This window comes from Pinus tabuliformis, chromosome 1_1 (genome assembly GCF_031772625.1).
Source record: "Pinus tabuliformis cultivar Carrire ecotype Pingquan chromosome 1_1, CPIR1, whole genome shotgun sequence".
Classification (NCBI taxonomy): Eukaryota; Viridiplantae; Streptophyta; class Pinopsida; order Pinales; family Pinaceae; genus Pinus; species Pinus tabuliformis.
Window position 1 is genome coordinate 249,771,154 of NC_142297.1, and position 10,078 is coordinate 249,781,231.

The 10,078-nt window shown below is 34.7% G+C and overlaps 1 protein-coding gene across 1 annotated transcript; it reads left to right on the forward strand.

The window, feature by feature from the left end:
- The first annotated feature begins 1,803 nt into the window (after positions 1-1,803).
- LOC149212452 (UPF0496 protein 4-like) lies at positions 1,804-2,412 on the forward strand. Its single transcript, XM_089388696.1, has one exon. The coding sequence runs from the start codon at positions 1,804-1,806 to the stop codon at positions 2,410-2,412; it is 609 nt and encodes a 202-aa protein (XP_089244822.1).
- Positions 2,413-10,078: the final 7,666 nt, after the last annotated feature.

Genomic DNA, 10,078 nt, shown 5'->3' on the forward strand with positions numbered 1-10,078 from the left:
AAAGAGTAGAGTTATCTACTTAGTGGCTTGGATATTGTTTACTTTAATGCAAAATGTACAATGTGTTTTTTGTGATGTGGTTTTGCTCCAAGTGGTATCCAAGCTCATGTCTTGCATTTGAGAGAATTTTATATTGCTTTAGAGAACATATATTGGAATTTATGTAAGGATTTTCTAGCAAGATACCACCAAAGGCAATGAAACCACCAAAGACAATGAAAGAAGCAACAAAAAAAGTAAGTGCATTAAGGACTAAGGTTGCTTCCACTCATGGAAAATCCTATAAACATAAAGATGGTTTTGTACTGGTTTACTAAGCCCTAAGAGTTAATGACAGTATACTTGTTGATCTTAAATGTCCATTAACAATGCATTTCATAACAAAATGGAGATGTATTTCATATTGAAAAACTCTTCTTAAAGTAGCTTATATGTAATGCCTTGCTCTATCACCTCTAAAACATCTACGAAATAGTGATTTGCTCTATCAGCACTAAAACATTTACCAAACAGTGCCTTGCTCTATCACCTCTAAGACATATACCAAACAATGCCTTACTCTATCACCTATAAAAAATCTAGCAAATATTGAGCCACTTTGGGAATGTTGTGATACACATTTCCAATTCAACATTGCTTATCATCATCAAAGGCCAAGTAAAAAGAATAGATGAATAAGGGTGTAGTCTAATGCGAATATTTTTTTGGTCCTTTTCACCAGAATCTAGTAATACAATTCTTGGTGAGATCACAATATTCTGTCATTTAAATTGTAATTTTAAATGCAAAAATGGATTTAGCACTGTAGAAAGTCTTTAGAAAACATATGTTGTGTAGACTCAACAACTTAAAACTACATTTTTTCAGATTTCTGACAGGACTTTAAGAAAAATCAACTAGAATATCTACACAAAAAAAAGACTAAAAAGTCACCTTGTTAGCCTACGACCTGTATAACAATTTCTAATCAAACATCAACCAAAGAAATGGGACTCGATGCTTCCTCATGCCTCTATTCACCAAAGTTTCAAGGGAAAAAATGCAGGGGATGACTGGGGGCAATTATAAGCCACTCCATTAAATGTTATGACTTTTGTTTCTATGCTTTAAGGGATTTGGGAGAGTGAGGTCTTTTAATGGGAAAAGGTGGCTTCAAGTAAAATATAAGTTAAAATAATAAGCATTTTAATGATGGCTTCCTTCCACCAGAGTTTAAGCTTCTCCAATAACATATCCATACTGATATGTGTGCTTATGCTTACAAAAAATAGTAAGACCTGCAAATCCTTCAAAACTCTGGTATAAATACACCACTAATAACCTCACAATCAAGAAAATCTTGCTCATGTTAACCAGTGGTTGATTAAAAAACTTTTTTTTAACAGAATCCCATTATAGCCATTTGGCAAGGAAAAACCCCTGACATTTGGGACGTCCCATAAATAGTCTTCCATCATAGGAGGCATATCCAAGGAATCCATTGACAACAAACGACACTTAAAATGACCCCACCCTGTTTCCCTGTCTGTAGTGCACAAGAAAAGCATCCCCATGGCACCCTACAGACTCGAGCAGGGTTCTGTCAGCTCTAAATTGGACTCCAGTTAATGGGATTGATTGTTTTCATGGGGCAGATAGAGAGAAAGCGACATAAAACAATTTGATAAAAAAATCCTTGATCATTGAGAACTCTGTAACCATCTTTGTTTGATTGCAATTATGTGTTTTGTTTTACCATAAAATGCTTATGGTGCCAATATGTTATTGAAGAACACGATAAATCTGTTGTGGGTGCAGCAAGCCATGGCAGTTTTATCTGCTACACACGTGGACCTCAAGTCCCTTATTACTTTTCTCCAATTTCCTACAGCAGAATGGGATGAGAAATGGATGGACAAATACCTGGATGACACTGTAAAGCTTTTAGACATTTTCCTTGCATTAAATGTCGAAATTTCAAAGCTTGAATATTTCCAGCTTCTTGTTCATTATGCTTTGCATTTGCTGGACTTTTCAGATGGCGTTTGGTCTAACGACAAGCTCTTCCGTGTCAAAGGTTCTCTCCAAGAGTTGAAGGAAAAAATGGATTCGAAGGGGAAAAATGGTGCAAACACCCAAAGGAATAGTAGGATTGAAAATTGCATTGTGATATTACAGCATATGAGCAAAAGCCTTCAGTTTGGGAAGGTAAAGTCATCGTCAAAGGGTAGTGTTTTCTTGAGAGCGATGTATGGAGTGAAGGCAACAACTATATTTCTCTGCAGTGTGGTGGCATCTGCTCTCGCTGGGCACTCTGGCCCATTGATTGAATTGCATATTCCTGATCAGTTTTTGTGGTCCACAACATTCATGAGTTTTCAGCGAGGGATTAATGACGAAATCAAGAGATGTTTTGCCAATGGCCAAGATTGAGTTTTGAAAGAGCTAGAATTGTTGGATGCAGCGATTGAAAATGTTCACCCTATAGTTGAGAAATTATCTTCTGCTAACATTGTCGATGGAACAGAGAAAGTGGAACATATCAGAATTGCTATACAGGAATTACAACAAAGTGCACAATTGCTTGCCCAGGGGTTAGATCCTCTCTCTAAACAGGTTAATGACTTCTTTCATGTTATTCTGAGTGGAAGGAATGCATTGCTTGATAGTCTCAGGTTATCCGCAGAAGGCACACCCATCAGAGATGATCAGTCATGAATATATCAGTAATGCTGACCAGCATGAAATGTTTCTTGGTTTAGGGTTTCTTAGGGTTTTTCATTTTCTTGGTTTAGGGTTTCTTAGGGTGGTTCATTTTCTTGGTTTTGGTATGGAACTCGAAAATTTTCAGGGCTTTTCTAGTTTATGATCTCGAAAAAAATCAGTTAATCTGTTACTTGTGCTCTTTGATGGAAGTTTTGTAATGCATGACTGAAGAATACACAGTGAGATAAAAATACATATTATGCTAATTGACGAATGTATTTCGATTGTCAAACTTATGGTATTGCATTTATCACACTAACACTTTACAACAATGAACTAACAATATTCATGATGAAAATAGCAATATGGAAGATTTATCTGCATAATGAAAAAGGCAATATGGGAGATTCCAATCACATTCCAAGGCATTTTTTAAAATGTGGATGTGACAAAAGGTTGTTGTGGAAGGTGTTGTTTGTATATTTTAACACACTAACACTTTACAACAATGAACTAACAATATTCATGATGAAAATAGCAATAGGGAAGATTTATCTGCATAATGAAAAAGACAATATGGGAGATTCCAATCATGTTCCAAGGCATTTTTTAAAATGTGGATGTGACAAAAGGTTGTTGTGGAAGGTGTTGTTTGTATATGGGAAATTTCTTGATCATTGTGTATAATCCTAATGTTGATAGATATGTCTACTAAGTGGTTCCAGTTAATGGGGCATTGATTTGAGCGGTCAATATATTTTTATTCTTTATCAAAGTATTCTTGTGTTGTATTTGTGTTCTTCAATTTATGCCTTACAACGTCTCATTTGCAACATCTGGTGCAAATGCTAGTATAATTTTCTTTCCTCCTCTCCCTCTCCCTCTCTATCTTTCTCTTATGGTTATTGGCCCATGGTATTATAAACAAACCTACTTAGATGTTAATAATATCCATGGCAAATATTCACCATTAAAAACCTTTTCATATTGTAAATATTAAGTTTTTATTCGCTTATTAATTAAATTTATAGATGGAACACATCTATATTAATTGTTACAAATATATTAATTACGTAGAATATAATATTAAAATATCATATGTTACCTAATATTTAAAAGCACCACCACCTAACAAATAGTGGTAATGGGTGGCGAGTAATACACCTAAATATTACACTTTACTCAATATTTCCCCTGACACCTAATAATTTTATTGAGCACCTTCCATTATATTGAGTTTACCTTCCTGCAACTAGAAACCTAATATTACAATATTATATGTTACCCAATATTTATAACCACCCCCACCTAATAAATAGTGGTAATGGGTGGCAAGAAATACACCTAAATATTACAGTCTACTCAATATTTCCCCTCACACCTACTAATTTTATTGAGCACCTTCCATTATATTGAGTTTACCTTCTTGCAACTGAAACCTGAATGCAAAGAAATTTACCTCGTTATTGTTACATGATATGCCCAATTGAATCCTTCACTTCCTTTAAGCTAATAGATATCTTTCTAAATTGTATATATATATATCATTTTCAAAATTGATTTTGTTAATATTAGTCGAACTTTTTTAATTAATTTTTTTTATTTCAAAGTAACGTTACACATATGTTCATATACAATATATATTAGCCGACTCATATATATATATATATATATATATATATATATATATATATATATATATATATATATATATATATATATATATATATAGATGTATGTTCATATATAGTAATGTTACACATATCTTCAGCATATACAATATATATTATCCAACACAGATATAGTAACCTTACACATATCCTCCGCATATACAATATATATTAGCCGACACATATATAGTAACGTTATAGCCGACACACACACACACACATATATATTTAATATTTTTTTAATGTAACGTTAGATTACATGACAACATCTCCCTCATATTTTTTGAATATTTTTTTTAATGTAATGTTACGTTACGTGAAAACATCTCCCTCATTTTTTTAATATTTTTTTTAATCTAATGTTACATAATGTGACAACATCTCCCTCATTTTTTTAATATTTTTTAATGTAATGTTACATAACGTGACAACATCTGGTCATATACTGGGATATAGAGTGTTTCTCAGTGCAATTATTGTAATAAAAAGGAAAATATAATATTTTTTTATATAATTTAAAAGAAATATGATAAAATTATAATATTTTCTTATATACTTTGAATGAAATATGATTAGAAATTTTCACAAGACTTTCGGATTAATCACATAGTTAGGATTTGGTTGATGTTTCAAACCAGCTAATGTGGTTCATCATCATCTATCTAATAGTGGATGTTACATCATGCTTAAGAAGAATCCCATTAAGCCTGTCTCAAAGGAGGTTGCCTCTACTATTATGTATGATCCGTCTCTTAATCCTCTTTCGCGAAAGCTCATTGAGAGCAATCCGATTTCCCCTAGAATCTATGGCCTGCCAAAGATTCATAAACTTGGGGCCCTGTTGTGACCTATTTTCAACACAATAGGTGGCCCTACATATCTTCTTTCTAAATTCTTAGCTCAAAATTTGAAGCCTCTTGTTGGGCGCACTCATTCTTTTGTTAAAGACTCAGCTTCCTTTATTCAAGAATGGAGAGATTTCAAATTGGAACAGGGTGACTTACTGGTTTATTTTGACATTGTTTCCTTATACACTAAAATCCCTATCCAAAAAGCCATTGATATCATAAATCACATCACTGACCAAGACACTACCAATTTAGTTGGCCTCTACCTCACCACGACTTTCTTCAGTTTCCAAGGTGAGTATTATGAGAAAACTTGTGGTGTGGCGATGGGCTCCCCTCTTTCCCCTACAGTCTCTAACTTGTTCATGGAATATTTTGAGACAATGGGCTTAGCCATTACTCAATTTCATCCTAAAAATGAAGAGATTTGTTGATGCTACATGTGTCATCTGGCCTCTTGGTCGAGAGAAACTTGACCTCTTTCTCAACCACCTCAATTGTTTGTCTGACTCCATCAAGTTCACGATGGAAGTTGAGGTGGAAGGTCACCTTCCCTTTCTCAACATTATCCTCTCAAGCATGGATTATGGCTCCATTTTTCACCAGGTATTTCGGAAAAAGACTCACATGAAACAGTATCTCCATGCAAGTTCTCATCATTTCTTGGCTCAGAAATTCGGGGTTCCTAGCAATCTTGCTACCCGTGCTCTAAGAATATCAGATGAAAGCCACCTTGAGCAAGAGAAATCCCATGTTCTTGAAGTTTTTTGAAATAATGGGTATAACAGATCTCAAAGCCTGAAGGCCTTTCACAAGGCATGCAAAACACCTAGTGTTAAATCTACTCATAATGATCCTATCTTTAAGGTTCATCTTCTTCATATCCAAGGAACCACAGATAGGATTTCCCATATCCTCAAGAATATGAATGTTTCTTCTTCATTCAAGCCTCTCAATACCATTAAAAAGTCTCTTCGCTCTGTTAGAGACCGTATTGACCCTAAGGACTCAAAAGGGGTCTACCTTGTTCCTAGCTCCTTTGGTATCCCCTACACTAGAGAAACAGGTAGATCTATTAAACAGAGGATCAATGACGATGCTGTAGACATCAAACAAAATCACTCCCACTCATCAGCCTTAGCTGAACATGCAGAAAAATCGAAGCACCATTTTTGCATTGAAGAATCCAAGTTATCGCTAAAATAGATTATTTCCACCATAGGAAGCTTACGGAGGCGATTCAGATCAAAAGGCATGCCAGAAATTTTAATAGGGATGATGGTTGGAAATTGAATAAGAGCTGCATTCCAACTCTCTCATCATAACTCATCATTCTTCTTTTCCTCTCTCTTCTTTTTTTTTATTTTCTTCTGTTTTTGGCTCGTTCCCCTATTTTTAGTTATTTTTATTTTGATCAATTTTTATATTTGTTGATTTTGTTATCTATATATATATATATATATATATATATATATATATATATATATATATATATATATATATATATATATATATATATATATATATATATATATATATATCAGCATTTTCCCTTTTTTAGTATTTTTACTTATTCATTACTATTTTTTAACTTCTCTATTTTATATTATTTTATTTATTTTTTACTATTTTTTTCTTCTGATTTGTTTTAATTTATTTTAGATTCTTTTTTCATTGATTTAAATGCCACTTTATTAGATAATTTTAAACGGAATCATCTAACGAGGCGGAGGAATTGCCTAGATGACCAAAAGTGGCCGGAATCCAGGCAAAAAAAATTCAAGAAATCTTGTAGAGGCAGTATTTGAAACATGTTTTTGATGGTGGAAATGGATTCAACACCATCAAAAACATCTAAGACACTTAATATTCTGAAGTTTAACAACTATAACTTGGATTTACAAAAATCCTTGATGGATTTTCTCTAAATATTACGGGAATTTCTATAACTTTTCGGGCAACTCCTCTGCCTCTTAGACTACATGATTTTAAACATGTTAATATTATTAAATTAATATTATTAATAATTTTTGAACCATTTTTATTAAATTTATTTTCCGAACAATTGGTTTTCTAATATGAATAAGTCAACCCATAACAAACAAAGTAATATTTAATTAATATTTTTATTTAACAACTAATTTTAATTAAATATAGAATCTTTTTCGTTACCTCTAGTACCTAAATAATTATTTTCTTTACCTTCTAACTAATCCACCAACAACTAATTTTTAATGGCTAACTTGTTCAGTTATGTTATATTCTTTCCACGACTAGCCCACGTAGTTAACCAAGGGGTTAGAAGGGGGGCAGACGCCCCCCCCCCCCCCCCCCAACCCTTCATTGCCCCTATTGCGTAATGAGTAGAGTGACAAGGGTTTTGAGGGATGCAGGTAACCCAACTTTATGGGGTCTAGGGTAGTGCTCCAGAAAATTTTGGTTTTGGACCCTATGTTAGGTTGGGCGGACCTACCTATGGTTTTGGATGCAATGGTTTTTCAGTCCATGGTTGTGGACGAGATGGTTTTCGGTCCATGGTATTGGATGCTTTGACATATATAAATATGTATTGTAACATTCAAAGGAATATAATGAGAAATCAAGCTGGTATTCTTGATTTTGGGATCTAGGGGAAAATCTTTGTGTATATGTGTTTTATGTGTTAAGCTTTCGCATTGTTTATTTTATGTGTTTTAGAATTCATATGTAGGTAATTTTTGTATGGGGTTAAAACATACATTTGGTATCAGAGTTGTTTTCACTTCAAGGGGACGCCTTTGTTGCTGAGGAGTTTCGCTCAGGCCTATGGTAGACCATGTTCAGTGGGAGATCTGCGAGATCGATTCTGATGGTGAAAGAAGATGGCGAGCAGTGGAAAGATACAGATCGAAAAATTTAATGGTTAGAGTTTTGAGTTGTGGAAACTCAAGATGGAGGATCTATTGGTGGATAAAGATTAGTGGATTGCGGTAGATCCATGTACTAAACCAATGGGAGTATCCAATGAAGAATGGAAGAAGTTGGACCAGAAGACAAAGAGCACAATATGATTGTGTCTCCCAGATTCAGTGTTGCTAAATGTATCAGGTGAAGCTATGATGAAGGCTTTGTGGGAGAAGTTAGGGACTTTGTACCAATCTAAGTCTCTGGTGAATAAACTATTCCTATGAAAAAAGTTGTATAAGTTGAGGATGAAATATGGAGACTCGGTGACAGAGCATTTGAACGCATTTAATACTGCGGTAATTCAATTAGCATCTGTTGATATCAAAATTTCAGATGAAGATAGGTGCATTAGTTTGTTATATTCTTTACTAGATTCGTGGGATAGTCTGGTTATTATAATAGGTAGCAATGCAACTGTCTTGCAATTTGATGAAATAGTTTCATCCTTGCTGATGGAGGAGATGAGACAGAAAAATATGGAGAGCCAGAATGGTGATGCCTTGTCTATACGAGGACGGTCCCAGAACAAAAAAAAAAAAAGTCATCGAGCGGGAGATCTAAATCTCCAGGAAAACCTGTAAAAGTGGTGTGTTGGAAATGCGGAAAGGAAGGGTACTATAAAAGGGATTGTAAATCTAAAGCTCTTGATAAAGGAATGGGATCTAATGATGCTCTTTCTGTAGTGGCAAAAACCACCTCAGATGAAGGTGGGGATGTGTACTTGGCTTCTTCAAGTACACATGTAGATCATCACGCATGGTTGATTGACTCAGGTGCATCCTTTCACTTCACTCCCCATAGAGAGTGGTTTTGCGAGTATGAGAAATACGATGGTGGTGATGTATTCTAAGGGGATGATAGGAAGGCTAGAATCATTGGTCGTGGAAAAGTAAATTTGAAGTTGCAAGATGGAAGGGTTAGAATACTTCTAGGTGTTCTGCATCTTCCTGCATTGGCCAGAAATCTGATTTCTATAAGCAAGTTGGATGATGTAGGTTAAAAACAGTGTTCGAGAAGGATACCTGCAAGATGTTTTGGCGATTGGAACTCTATACAAGCTGTAAGGTAGCACTGTTTTTGATGGTTGCAACAGCTCTGTGGTTCCTGAAAGTGGAGCAAAAAATTTAGTTGTCTCTATAGAGAAGACCATGTTGTGGCATCAAAGTCTTCGACATATTATATAGAAGGGCCTTTGAATACTTCATGTTAAAGGTATGGTAGAAGGTATGAGTAATAGCTCTCTGGATTTTGATTTCTGTGAAAATTGTGTATATGGGAAGCATAATCGAGTGTGTTTCCCCTTTACTGGTAAGAGGGCGAAACAGATATTAGATCTTGTGCACAGTGATGTGTTTGGATCTGTGAAGGTTCCATCACTGGGTAAGTCTATCTACTATTTATCATTTATAGATGACTTCTCAAGGAATACATGGATATATCTCCTTAAGAAGAAATCTGAAGTCTTTGACAGGTTTAAAGAATTTAAGGCTCTAGAGGAAAACCAGATAGAGATGAAGATAAAGGTGCTGAGGATAGATAATGGTTAGAGTTCTGCAGTAAGGAATTTGAAGAATTGTGTAAGAAGTGTGGTATAGAACAACAAAAGACTACTCCATATACACCTTTGCCAAATGGAGTTGCAGAAAGAATGAAGAAGACATTGATGGAAAGGGAAAGAAGCATGCTCAGTGGTGCCAGATTAGGACATGAATTCGGGTAGAGGTGGTGGAGACAGCGTGTTACCTAGTCAATAGATCACCTTCATCAGCTTTGGAGGATAAGACTCCACAAGAGGTATGGACTGGTAAAAAACCTTCTCTTTCACATCTACGGGCATTTGGATGTGATGCATATGTACATGTTCCAAAGGAAAAAGGAACCAAGTTGGATAGTAAATATGAAAAGCGCATCTTTATTAGGTATAAGGAT

Excerpts from the sequence above, each read along its gene's own strand:
- LOC149212452 (XM_089388696.1), top strand. The coding sequence starts at position 1,804 with ATGGCAGTTTTATCTGCTACACACGTGGACCTCAAGTCCCTTATTACT.